Here is a 15,019-nt window from a genome sequence, read left to right as displayed (position 1 = left end):
TTAGAATGGTTAGACTTTAAACCAACGATCTAAGGTTTAACTCTTAATAGTAGACCCACTATAACCCATGTAGATAGACCAATAGTAGATTATGCATAATAAATTATTAAAAATAAAAGGCAAGAGTAACAATCCAGGTTATCTCGGGTAGAATATTTTAGGATGATAGTATCTTTCCTATAGCATAGTTAAACTTTTATTTTAGAATTCTGAAGATCAATAAAGAATTATAATACTAGAAAGGATTGAGTGCTAATTAAGTTTTATCATCGTACTAACAATCCTTAGCTATTAATAATTAATTATCAATGTTGATCTTTTGATTGCCCAACAACTAACCACGGAGTAAAATGTTCTTTTTATGTTAAAGAAACAAAAAAAAAAAGAATATAGCAATAACAAAATAACAAAAAAGTTTCTAATAAATAATTGATGGGTTATTTTATCGATTTTTGTTTACAAATTAAGATTAACATCTAATTTGTTAAAATGATGTATTTTTAATATTGTTTCCCAAATAGTATATTTTGTACCAAGTAAGCTTCACATTAAAAAGAAAAAAATATGATTTCTTTTAAATACATGTTATGTAACATAATTTTAATAAAAAATGTAATTAAAAAAAATATTCAAAAATATATATTAATAAACCACTAACAACCCTCCACTCTCTCTTCTATTAGAATGTTGGAAAAACACATGTTTGTATGTTTATTTTGCATAAAATGTTTACAAGAAAATATTTTCTAGATTTTCTTATGTTTGTATCTAAATAATATTTTTCAAAAAGTTTGTTTCCGGTGTAAAATATTTTACAGGAAAAATAGTCAAAGTAAAATATTGTGCAGTCAACCTTAAAATTTAGTTTATTAACTGAAAAATAATATTTTCAGCTCATGAAATCCTATAAAATATTTTAATAATAATAATTCAATTACAATATTATCCAACTATGTCAATTACCACCACCACTATTGAAAAATATTACATGTAAAATATTTTACATGAAAATATATTTTAAACCAAAAATTAAAAATATTTTATATGTAAAACATTTTACAAGTAAAATAATATTTTTCATGTATGAAATATTTTAGGCAAAACAAATGAGCCCTTGGTCTTACAAAACTTAAACCTCAAGGAAAAGTAATAAAAACTCTTAAGATTGTAAAAACTTTAAACACATAAACTGTCTTCTCTTGCTGTCTTTGATCTTATCTTCTTCTTTTTTCCTTCAGTTAGAACTTATAAATTTATCAAGACAAAATAATTCCGAATTTCTACCCACTTCTCGATTGTGTTGTCATGATATTTAGTACAAACAATATTAATCTGAGGACATACATTAAATTCGAAAGAATGGTAAGAGGGAATAAATAAGTTATGAAACGTAATAGTTATAAAAAATTCTATGACACTACAAGTTTAGATAAGACCCTAAGTAACTATGGAAAGAGAGTAGAAGAGGAAGAGGAAAGGAAACAATTGGTGATATGCTTAAATTATTTTAGTCAGAAGATGCATTGAAGGTTTTAGAGAGGGGCAGAGAGAGAGAGAGAGAGAGAGAGAGAGAGCATGAGAGTGATGGTAGATTACACAAAAAAACATGCACTGAGGTTCAAATTCCCCTACAAACCATTTTTCAGGCGTCCTCTTTTCTCGTCTAAACATGTTAATTAACATTTTACCTATACTCTTCCCGACAAAGCTGGGCTGCTGTCAAGCAATTGGACGAAACAACAGCCTTCCATAGTCAACAACCAGCAAATTTATTTCCAGCTTTCTAGTAATTGAAATATAGAATATTTGACATAACCCAAACAACAACAAATGCCAAGGATATAAATTATTTAATTCTCTTTTCATCAAGTTACAATATGCTCACTCTTAGGATAAACAATCAAGCAACTTCTAAGAGAAACCATTTGATACTTCGTGGAACTTCATCCAATGCTTGCCAAAGAACCTTGGTTCCTTATGTTCCGCCTGCAACACCACAAAAGTTTATACATTCAGCTTATATTATATAATTTCCAAAGAACAAACATATAAATCATTCAACAGAGTAGTCTGAAAGCAGCATGACTTACAGTCGTAGGATCTTCTAAAAGCAACCAAAATGATACCACAAAGTTCCACAATCACAACTGGTCTGGCGTTGTCCTTCGCCTGATCCGCTCGCTGCGCCTCCAAGGGCCTGACCCGCCATCTGAAGAATCATTGTCATCCTCTCTGGAAGAAGATCCAGTTTCACCTTCATGATTCTCCCCCCAATGCCGGGTGGCTCTCCTTCTGAAACCTAGCGGTGCTCTGGCTCTTGATGTACCAGACCAGCTACTACTCCTTGGACTAGATCCAGGTCTAAAAACTCTTATAAGAAAGAATACAGTAAGCCAACCACCATCATCTATAGGCTCATCACCCCTCTCTTCTCCAAACGAAGATTGGAGGGTGCTAAGCAAGTCGCCAAGGTCCCTCTGACGCTCCAGCCTCCTCCAATTACGTTGCCGCTCTGGATCAGCCTCTGATGGTCGAACAAGTGGGTGTTCAAGCCTCGCATGCTTCCTGAGATCCGAATACGTGCCACTAAAATTGCATGTCTCACAGGCACAGCTTCTTGGTTTTGCATTCATGAAACTTCGTGCAGGTTCAGTGACAACCCACTCTTTTATCTGCCCCCGACAGAGTGGGCATACTAGCTTTGGCTGCACCTTGTTCTCACAAGAAATGGTTTCAGTGGGTAAGGATCCTTCCTCAGATAGATCTTCTGGTGGAACTATAACTGTTGATACTGAGCTGACGACTGCAGGAGAATTCATGGTTCTAAGCCTACTTTCTTGTGGTTGTGGAGTTGTTGGTGTTGTTTCTGCAAATGACTTCCGAAACTGATCAAGACAATTAGAATGACGATAGCTTGTGTCACACATGTAAGGACGGCAACCTTTCTCATGTGAAGAACAAATAAGGAGAACAGCATTATGAGGATGTTCCATGCATACAGGGCACCTGGCCTCTTCCCATTCCTTCAAATTCTCCTCAGTATCTGAAGGGATTTTAGGTGAAGATCGTCTTGAACAACTGGAGCTGCATGTATAAGGAGATGTCCTGTACCTATCAAAAGATATGGAACGATCTCTTCTATCCTTTGGCATGTTGATACTTCAAAAATATCAAGAGAAGACTAAAGAAACCAGTGCTCCTAACACCACAGCAGCAAAATGAACGACGTTCTAAGAAAGTACATAAAGATCATTTATAAGAAAACCCAATAAATGAAATAAAGGCTAGCATTTCTAAGAAAGAATAATAATAACTGAAAATAGAAATCCCAATAGACTTTTAGAGTTTAACACACCCCATGAAAATGCATGAACACCAACCCCAAACAAAAGAAAGGAAAAAAAGATCAAGAAGCCACAGCTAACAGAAAAATATCCTTTTTCAAGGCAGACTTGCAAATTTATACACAGACAAGAAATTGTTCCAGTCCACAGCAGTTTAAAGGAGAATTACATAAACATAAGATATACGTTACAAGAGAAAAAATGGACCACCATCAACCATTCTCTATGAGAAAACAGATACTCTTTATATTCCCCTTGATGAAAATTTCAGACTTATAGATATATTCAATATAGATTTTATGCATAAACTGAAACAACTACGGAAAAATAAAAATAATAAACATATCTCATGTGAGACAACCTATGTTCATAGGCATCAGCTGTGCTTGCCGAAGCTTATATGCTCCACAACATCTTGAAAAAAAATGTATCAATAAAGAAATCAACATAAAGCACAACCATGTTTTATTTACTTGTTAAGAGTGGTGGTTGGGGGGTAGGGGGGTGGGGATGATACAAACCATTCAATACTATTAAAGTGCAAGTACGTTTTGGAGGTCCAGCCACAGACTTCAAGGCATCAATTATGAGCCAAATCCATATTGCTTTTTACATCAGTATTGTTCTTATGAACTATCACTTGTAATGAGTTTATAAAGTCCAGTCCCTGAGTGATGGACAGCCACCAAAAGAAGGCATTCTCTGATCATACAACTATCGGCAGTGGCAAATATTGAAGAAGAAGAAGAAGAAGAAGAAGAGAAAGAATGAGAGTTACAAATGCAAGTTGACTGCATCCAACACCATGACAGTGCAATTATGTTTTTGAGCAACAGCCATCACCTTCATGGTATCAATTGTGCACCAAGATTCCCCCACAATGGTACGTTCACAGTCCATACTGCTCTCTGACACGAACAAGATCATTCAAACTAGTATTCATAATGAGTTTATGGAGTCCAAGTCCTGAATTAGCTATTGTCAGAAACATAGGAATTGAATAGGAGGAGCATGCACGGCCCATCTTTACAAATCTCTGAACTCAACTAGTTGTAAGTTGCAGGAGCCCTCTTAGCCTTCAACTTTACCCAAGGCCACAAAGGATGCCGCAAACTTGACCTTACACAAGTCACAACACAATGTCACTCTTGGTTTTTACCATATTCATTGTTACTCCTAGGCCACAGAAGAGAGTTTGCATTGTTGAAGACACAATTCTTCACCACAAAAGTGATTATAACCTAGCTCCCTCAATGTTCTCTTTCTCCAGGAGTCAAAACATACAGAACATCTTCGAATCACTTAAGTATGGCCAGTACATATTAATGTTTTCAAGATGATCGATCATACATACAATACCTAAAAGAATCGGCTTTATAAACTTTCCAACAGCCAAATTATCCTCCCAAACACAAATGGTTTCAACGAAAACAAAAAATGCATACACAACCCTGCACCTCACTTTGGTTAGGGGATTCAAAGAAACTTCAGTTCTAATTGAAAAACAATCACTAAAAAAATATAGTAGCCTTTACCATCTTTCCCACAAAACAACAACAATAATAATAATAATAATAATAATAATAATAATAATAAGCTCTCAACATAACTAGGACACTCAAATTGCCAAAAATCAAATGGCAAGATGTGAAATTTCTAAACAAAGTTCTTTCTTTTTTTTTTATTCCGCCAAAAGATCAAACTAAATGAATATGCACAGAAATCGCAGATAAGAAATCAAACCCTTTTCATTTCTTTTTAACTTAGTTTCTATTTCCACAATTTTAACCTCAAACACAGACACAATTAGAACACAAACAAATAAAACCTAAACCTTTCAAAAAAACCCCGGAAATTACAAGCAAAATGAATGAGTGATAAAAGAATCTGATCCCTACCTATAAGAATTAACACATAAATAATAGAGATTTAAATAGGAGAAATCATCCAAAAACAGCAGAAAAGTTTATAAGAGATATTACCACAAGTCCTTTGAGAATTCGATTCCACTTTAATAGATCGTGAATGAAAAGAGATCGATTTTGAAGGAGGCTGCTTTTTCTTGGGTTGTTCTAGGGCTCCTTTCAGTTCAAGACAGATGAAAAAGGAGAGAAGAGGTGAAAGTGAGCTATTAAACAGAAGAAAAAAAAAATAAAAAACGAAAGAGAGAAAGAAGGACAAGTCTCTCTCTCTCTCTCTCTCTCTCTCTCTATATATATATATATATATATATATATATAGACACACACACACACACACACACATAGAAAAAAGAAAAATAAATTGGAAATTCCAACGACTATTTAAGTCGCTACGGTTGTTGTCCTTGCGAAACTGATAGGGTCACAGCCTCGCAGCATATTATATTATAATCGGCTAAATTTTAATTTGCCCCTTGAAGTTTGGGGTATGTCCAATTTAGCCCACGGAGGATTCAAATGAATCGATGTTATCCTTGAAGTTTCAAGCACAAATCAATTTACCTCTTCAGTTTAGAAATCTAACCAGATCCGAAGATCCAAAACCTTTTTTCTTTCCTAAAATTCTAAAACTCGATCAAATAGATTCTTCTTGATAAAAGTTAAAAGAAAATTTTTATGGTGTTCAAAAATAATTAGCGGTATTTTATTAATTACTTTCTGTATTCACTCTTAAAAAAGGAACATATACATAAATGAAAGAAAAAATCAAATACATGACCCACCAAAAATAATAAAAATATTTTGATTTAGGCATTTTCTCTCCTACTTGTATTTATCTCTTTTTTAAGAGTTAATTTAAAAAAATAACTAATAGAATGTCACTAGTTACTCTATGAATATCATAAAATTATTTAGATGTTAAGTTGATCAAATTTAATATTTTACTTCCTTAAAAAGATTTTATCATTTATATTTAAAAATAAAAAAATTTGACAAATGTTGTCATAACTCGGATTTTGAATACCTTTTCAAAACATTTTCCAATCTTTTTTAAATAATTGTGTTTTCAATACATTTCGATCATTCACGTATATATTTTGTGATTTTCAACTATTTTTATCTTCTCGATGTCTTTTTAAAAAATCAAGATTCAAAAATATATTTTCAACGTATTTGCATCTATTTCATAATTCTCGATTACTTTTCTTATCGAATTGATGTCGATGTGTTTTTGAAAAAATAATTCAAAAAATATGAAAATCAAAATAAGGAAAAAAATAGACAAAAAGTTAAAGTGCAAGATAAGAGGAATGAATAACCAACAAAAATATACAATAGAAATATTTTTAGGATATACTTAAGATAAGGGATCAGGAGTAAAAATATTCCTGAATTAGATTATAAATAGAAGTGAATAGTATTTAAAGAGAGGAGCCACAACATAAAGAAAAACCTAACCTTATCTCCCACACAAAAAAAATCCATAACCTCCTCTCTTCCACCAAAAAAAATCCTAGCCACCAAGAGATAAAGAGAAAAAGAAATAGAACATGAGGATATAAAACCTAGCCACTTACATCAAAAACCAACCCACCAAAAAACCTTGCCTTATCTCTTTCATTTTCCTTTTAACTACAAAACCCAGCCACTATTGAAGAGCCAAAAATTAAGAAGAGAGAAAAGAGAGTGTGTAGAAAATTTAGAAAAAAAATACGTAAAGAAATAAAGTATAAAAGAATAAAGAGAGAAGAGATACGATCTCTCATTTCTCTTTCCCGCCGACACTGGATTCCAACCAACCACCAACATTTTGCCTACCACGATCTCCTTCATTACATACCTAAAAGCACATTAACTTGTGGAAACCATAAATCAAATAGAAATTGAGAGAGAGAGAGAGAGAGAAGAAAAACAAAACAATAACTGCTACAAGGAAAAAAAACAACATGACATCTAAATTTTCAAGTCATTAGATCTCCTCCCACCGATGATGGTGCCCTACATCGTAACTATCAAGAGAAAGACCAAGGAGTGGTGCAATACATAAGGTGGTCTATGTGTCGCCCCTCCCTACCAATAAGCATAAAGACACATTTGAAGCAAGGTTGTCCAGAAAAGACAGCATTAAAGGTATAAATGGTCAAACTTTGAATGACTAGATCTTCCTCCACTATCAACAGTGACTTATACCTCCTCCACCATAAAAATAAAAAAAAAAGCGGTGCTTTGTATGGACTAGGCCACGAGCCTCTTCTCCCTACAATTTGCCTAAACGACACGATGCAATTCAAGCCACCGTTGTTAAATTTTCCAGCACTATTCTAGTTATTGTGTCAACCTTTTTAGCCCTAAACTCTGACCGCTCTGAAATGTCCATTTAAAACATTAAATATCTTTTGAATAATTATTTGGGTTTATGGTTGATTTGGATGAATATTATGATGACATTTTTTGGTTTGAATAATATTGAGATTGATTGTTTATATTTATGGATACTTGAATTTTTTGTGTTTAATTCTTTTGTCATGATGTGTTTTATAAATGAATGTGCATTGCAAATATATTCAATATGTTTTTAAATATTTTATTCTTTACGCATCATGCTGATTCTTTCAAAGTTTGCATCTTGCTCATGTTTGATATTTTTGGTCATTCCTTTATTTTATTTATGCATGAGTTTGCTTTTATATTAAAGGATAATGTTCACACTCATTCATAAATTTACATTGGGTTTTATAACTCATCTATAAAACTCATTAAGGGTTAAGCCCATAGTAAAATGGCCTTTATGGTCTAACATTCCAAAACCTCTTTCAAAAACTTTTCTTTTTTAAAACTACAAAAAAAAATGATTTGTTATTCACTCGTAGTGTTTGAGATAAATAGACTCATAATAAGTTATTATCTTAAATGTTAATGAGGAGTAACATCTTAGTCTCTTTTGTTTTTAAAACATTTTTTCCTTTCAGATTTTCTAACCTTTAAATCTAATATCCATCAATAACTTTTAAGTGTCAATTGAAGGTATTAATTTTTCTTAGTAAGTCCAAAGCATTGTCACTAGATCCTACCTCCAAGTAGATCAACCCATAATACTTATTACTTGGATATTTAGATCTGGGGCATAAACACCCTATTCAATAAAAAATTACAAGTGAACCTCCCATTATTTGGGTTGGGTTTAATGAGCCCAATAAAAGCCCGCCTAATTATTCATTTATATAAACTATTAATAGTCACAGATTATGATTATAAGTAAATTGTTGTAAACATATCAATTAACCAAACAATTAGGAGTGGATAAGATGACTTATACTTTAGAATGGATAGGCTTTAACCCACTTGTTCACCTAGAGTTTAACTCATTACAATAGACATATTATGTTCAATGTAGATAGAGTACTGATATTAGACACAACAGACCATTAGAAATAGAAAATAAGAAGCGATGCAGTTTACCCTAGATAAGATATTTTAAGGTGATATTATCTTCTATTTAGCTTAACTAGTCTTTTACCTTAAAACTCTAAAAATCAGCTGGGGTTTTCTAGTAAACATAATATCATGTAGTGATTCCTTTTCAACATAAGATCTTCCCCCCCTCTAAACCACAAAAAACTTTTTTCCCTTCTAAGAAATAAAGTGTGATTGTCGTGATGTCGGGTGTGAAAGATGTAAAAAATAGATATTTATACACAATCAATTTTATATTTAATACCTAAGAATGCAATCACACACAAGTTTTTATATTATAAGTGGAATGCATTATTTTTGGCAAAATTAAGATACATAAGCATAAATGCGGCATCTTAGATGGCATATCAGATAGGAACGTTAAAGATTATCTAATCTTTAAAGAATCCAATATTTATGAAGAAAACTACCCAAATCTCACATGAAACTTTCTAAAAATAGTAGTGGGAACAAATTATAGATCAACATTTATCATTGTCGATCAATTAACTGATAGTGCATGTTTGTAAACATTCTTCTTGGATCTTATTATTTTAGGGTCACTGCCTTCTCTTTTTAACTTGTTTTTTTTTTAATTAAGAAGTGTAATCTTAACATCCATTTAGTAGAGTTTTGTTGATCTGTTAGATAATTTTTTGGATCAATTATTTTAATTGTTCTTCATTTGTTTTCTTTAAACAAGGAGAAACTATGATCATGAAATGAATCCTAAGCCAAATTTAATAGCAACCTCACAAATCAAATAAAATATAGGGAACTCTACTTGATTTTAATAAATCTAGAAGATAATGTGACTAAACTACACTAGCTAAAAAAATAAAAGAACGCAATTAAAGAAAATAAACTTGTAGAGGCTATAAATAAAAGCAATGAAAGATAAATTATATCAAGAAAATTATACATGGGGTTGGCCATTATTTATAGTAAAAGTTTTTCAATTAATTCCCAATTCATTGATTTCTTCCATAAAATCTCCAAATCTCCTTCTATAGAAACCACGTATTTTTAGAAAATAAATTAACTAAGAATCTTGAACTCTCCTTTCTTGATACCAATAATGACACATTTAATTTTTTCTCCCATATAACTCAATGTTGCTACTATAGACTTTATTAGTTAGTTTAATAAAATGCACCAACACTTTGATAAGGAATTGAAATACTAGAAAGTGTTTTACAAGACTCAACTACCTATTATCCCTATAGAACTGTTGGCTATCATTTCTTTGTTCTATGTTCATATGCAAAGACTTGACATTTTGCTATTTTTTCTTCAACAAAGAGACAACGAAGTTCATAAACATTAAAACATTTTGGAAACACTACTTATCCTCCATATCATAGTTACCAACAACAACATTCATTGTGAAGATATTTCTTTAATTATAATTTTATGGTTACCTTGATCTCATGAACTTTAAAAAATATATCTTTCCTAAGCTTTTTTGTTATTGTAATGAATAATTGTTATTCTCTTTGCACTCTTCATAATTTCATGAATGCCACTGAATTTTATAATTTAATATTAAGTTTACCTTTATAATTTGTGAACAAAACTGCTCATTATTAACCTAATTAGCTTATTTTATTGATAACTTAGATTTTTTTTCATTATTGAGAATAAAGAACAAAAACATGTTGTAGTATGAAAATAGCCTAATTGTCAGACCCAAAACACAAACAATATAAATCTAGAGCTAGTTCACACTTGTAATCTCTAAGTTAATCCCTTAGTTTTCTTAGAAATCTCATTTTTATAGTGATCTGGTACTTCTTTAAAAATTAATCATTGATAAATGGAAAATACATCTCATCATCTTGATTTACTAGATAATAAGCACATCATTTGATAACTTTGGCATCGATTTATGAGCCCTCTTAATGTGACCTTCCACACCAGTTCTTTAATTAATTTATTTTATTGAGTATGTTTATTGTATACTCTATGAACCTTCTTCTTAGGTGCTAGTAAGTGCCCTAATATAGTGAGCCTCACTTTATCCAAATCCTCTAACTCTCTTAGCATAGCAGATTGAAAATTTATATTGTTTATATCACATTTTATAACTATTCTAAGTGAATAAATATAAGTTTTATGGACAACATAACATCATGGCTATAAAATAAATTAAATGGTTAAGTTTCTAAGAAAGTCTTCTGTGAATTTCTATATTCTCAAGTATTTCTGACAATGCATCATGCCAAGCCATAACATTATTTGTGATCAATTTATGTATATTAAGAATCAAAGTTTTATTCATCGATTCTACTTGCCTATTGTCATGAGTATAATATGAATTAGAATGAATTATTTGAATCCATACTCCTAGGCAAATTATTTTATATTTTTCCTAGTAAATATTGATACTTAATCAATATTGAGGGTTTTTAGGTGTCTAAATATGTGGATGATATGTTCTTTAATGAATTTAATCATAATTTCTTAGTTGATTGATCGATAAAGAATAGCTTCAACCCATATAGTGAAGTAATTTGTAGCTACTAGGATGTAATTATTCTCTTTTGAGAAAATTGGATATATTTTACCAATTATATACGTACAAAACCCCTAAAAGACCATAATTTAACCACTATATTCAGCTTATTTGATGGCATTTAATAGACTAATCCAATATTCTATTTTAATTTCTCTAATTAGATTAAGATTGAATTAAATCAAATGTGTTTTATTAAATGTTTTGCAAATCACATACATATTTACTTGAAAAGATTTACTAGTAAAGCTTTACATAGAAAATGTATATAAACAAACAAAGCTTTTTTTATTATTATTGAAGTGTAATGTTCTTCAACATCTACAAGAATGCAACTGAGATAATAGACAATTTGCTTATGTTTAACTTTATTCTTCTATGCTAAAATGTTGCTAATTAATCCTTATATAGTAAATATGTATAGTAAAGGCTTTCCTGTTTTTTTTTTTTCAATATTGAAGATTTATCTAATAAGTTTTTATTTTAAAAAAAAAAGTAATTTGTTGTTTTTCAATCTATTAGAACTCAACTATATTATTTTCTTTCAATAACTTAGTAAATGGTTTGATCTTTCCTATAGTGTTCAATATGAATCTCCTTAGAAAATCAATTTTTCTATTAAGGCCTTATAGTTCCTTTTTATTTTATGGAAGCCATGCTTTTATGATAGCCTTTATTTTTTTTTCTTGCTTTTATTATACACTGATGTACTAGAAATTCCCTACTTGTACATTAAATGTACATTTTAATGGATTCATCTTGAGATTATATACTCTTATGCTTTTAAAGGTTGAATCTATCTCATCCAAGTGGTTGGATTTAGACTTTGATTTAACCATGATATCATCAATATAGATCTCTATATTATGGTTAATTGTATCGTGAAAGATTAAATTCATGGCTCTTTGATACGTAGCACAAATATTCTTTAAGCTAAATGGCATCATTACCCATTTAAAAAATCCAAGTGAGCCATGATATTTAAAAGCAAACTTTAACTCATCATCTTTTGCAATAAAGATCTAATTATATCATAATGTCCATCTATGAAGTTGAGGATTTTATTGCCAACTGCTGAATCGATCAACATATCAACCATTCACATTTGATATTTGTCATTTAAAGTTACACAATTAAGGTTTTTAAAATGTATGCATACTCCATTCTTTTTTAGTACTTGCACTATATTAAATATCCATTAAGCATATGTTATTTTCCTAATAAATCAACCTTTTAGGATCCAGTTAATTTTTATTTTGACATAATCAATCACATCTAGAACCATTCTTTGTGGAGGCTATTTGTATGGATTAAATACAAACTTGATTGGTAATGCATGTTCTATGAGACTTCTTTGTAAGTCAAACATTTCATCATTACATAAAGCAAAATGGTCTTTATAAGTGTGAGGTAATGATACTAGGTATTTTTTATAATCTTTTGTAAAATTAAGCTTATAAAAGTTGGTGTTGGTGATGCTCACGAATCATGCACACAAATATTAAATTTATAAAGCCAACAAGTGCACAAATCACATATAGCATATCTAAAGATTTGCTAGTTGAGTAAATTAACCTAATTAACCAAATTGCTTAACATAAAATTAAATTAGTAGTTTGAATGATTGTGGTTTGAAGATTAATTAAGCTAAATAATTCAAAAAAAAAAAGGGTATGCATTGAAAACAAGCGAAGGAGAAAACAATTTTAGAAAATATTAGGTATCTCAATTATGATTAATTAATCCCCCTATTGATTTTAATTTAATTAAATCTGACATGAAATTCAATCTTAGGTCGTATCAAGTCTGTTAAATGTGTGGATGATGATACTAAATTCAATTAAGCAAAATAGTTGTTATTAGCAATCAATCTTACTTAACAAATATTAAAGCTCAAAACTTTGAAAAATCATACATCAAATACATACTATGCATTCAATATAAGTTCATCCATCCATGACCAACTTTAATTAAGAATAATGTTTTCATCAATTAAAATCTCGCAATCAATCACCAATTATAATCAACTAGATACTAGCCTAATTAATATCATAAGCAATAAAAAATTAATATTAATAAATAAAATCAAAACTGAAATTAAATGATCATTCAATTAGACATCATTAAATCTCTCTTAAATAACCCCATAAAAAAAATTGATTTTTTTTTTAAACCTTGCCCAAATAAAAATCAAAGTTTTCTCAGTTTTTTTTTTTATTATTATTAGTAGTAGGAACACGCTGCAAGACGACCGACCTCATCAATTAATCAGTCACCTAGACCTTTTGCCCTTTTTATCTGTCACCCTCCAGCCCCTTCTGTTCCTAAATTAATATCACAGTTCCCCTTCTCTTTAATCTTAGACGCACGCCCTCCTGTCCACAAAAGAATAACCCCAGCCTCCACTAATTGCACTGCACCTTCCATTTTCAAGGCCTACACTCGTGCTAGCGTCCAGATTAGTATGCCAGCCATCCTTTTCAATACCAAACTTATTTGGATTTTCTTTGGCAGCTGCCCACGTTACACTCCCCAAAAATCATCCACCCTTTCCATATGTGAAGTCTTTGCAATGCCACCGCCTCACTTTTCGATCCTATTTGAAATTATAGTTGTGGTTGTAGTTTAAAATATTTTTTATTTTAAAATATATTAAAATAATATTTTTTTTATTTTTTAAAATCAACATATCAAAGTGATCTAAAAATATTTAAAAAATTAATTTGTATAAAAAAAAATTAATTTTTTTTAAAAATACGTGCCTGGCTGAATCATTTCCATCCACGCTACTGCCCAGCTCCTTTTCTTACTGGGAGAGGCTTCTTTTGAACTTGGGCTCTGATTAAAGTTGTAGATATGAACATGTAGATTAAATTCGGCTTCTGAATCACTCAATTTGGACTCAAGGCGCTGAAGTTATAGGTTTCTAAAGGTTAAGTGCTCCGGCAGAAATTTTACTCGAGATTTCCTGACTTTTCTAATGAACTTGGATTTTTATAATCCTGACTTCTCTAGAAAGCTTGAAATGTCCTCTGTAACTTCTCTGACAACTACATTTTAAGCTAATAACTTTCTCTATAAGTAGAAACATTGAAATATCTTTTAAGATTATCTATTCAGCTACTTGTATCTGCATCTAGAGATAAGAAACAAGTAAATTGCATAAAAAATAAACTAAAAATAAGAATAAAACACTAAATTAGGCTAGGAATGTATGTGAAACCAAGGACCAAAAATATGTATATCACTCGGATTACCTTCGGTCTAAGTTAATTTTAATTAAAAGGTCCTAAACTTTAGTTTGTTCATCTGTTTTGGATGGTGTTGGAGGAAGATTTTCCATATCAGGCACAGTGAACTGAAATCTTAATCAAGTTTTTTCTAAACAAATCTTGTTCTTGTGCCTAATATATTTATAGGCTTCATCGAAAGCCTCAGACATGCATATAAGTCATGGCAACTCATTTATTTCCAGGTTTTGAATCCCTGGACATTACCTTTCAGTTGCAAGCTGTTTGATCTACAAGCCCCATTCATGTTGTTTTATTGCTACTCGAGAAATTGATAGGGTGCCCCATGTTACTAAGCTTATAAATTAGACTAAGCCTAAAATGGGAATGTTTTTACACCTAAAATGAACATCCACGTATCAATCAAATATGAGAAAAAAAAGTTGAAATTGATCTTAAATAGTATGATAAACCAAAATATTCATGATTGACTATAGACAAAGCAATCCTCGTAAAATACTAGGATGAAGCGACTGATCATGAGAAAAAGTTCAT

The 15,019-nt window shown here is 30.8% G+C and overlaps 1 protein-coding gene across 3 annotated transcripts; it reads right to left on the bottom strand.

Annotated features, from left to right (window-relative positions):
• Positions 1-1,750: 1,750 nt before the first annotated feature.
• Positions 1,751-5,598, bottom strand: LOC133673803 (uncharacterized). 3 transcript variants are annotated; one of them, XM_062094695.1, is made up of 3 exons: positions 5,327-5,598; positions 2,091-3,199; positions 1,751-1,986 (listed from the first exon to the last, which is right to left on the bottom strand). In XM_062094695.1, exon 2 carries the CDS (start codon positions 3,150-3,152, stop codon positions 2,142-2,144), a length of 1,011 nt encoding a protein of 336 aa, XP_061950679.1. In that variant the 5' UTR covers positions 3,153-3,199; positions 5,327-5,598; the 3' UTR covers positions 1,751-1,986; positions 2,091-2,141. The 3 variants fall into 3 exon arrangements, with proteins under 3 accessions (XP_061950679.1, XP_061950680.1, XP_061950678.1); XM_062094696.1 differs by having other exon boundaries at positions 2,091-4,463; positions 5,327-5,557; XM_062094694.1 differs by having other exon boundaries at positions 2,091-3,230; positions 5,327-5,557.
• Between the last annotated feature and the right edge of the window lie 9,421 nt (positions 5,599-15,019).

The sequence above is a fragment of the Populus nigra genome, chromosome 15 (genome assembly GCF_951802175.1).
Source record: "Populus nigra chromosome 15, ddPopNigr1.1, whole genome shotgun sequence".
NCBI lineage: Eukaryota > Viridiplantae > Streptophyta > Magnoliopsida > Malpighiales > Salicaceae > Populus > Populus nigra.
This window is presented reverse-complemented; position numbering and strand designations above follow the sequence as displayed.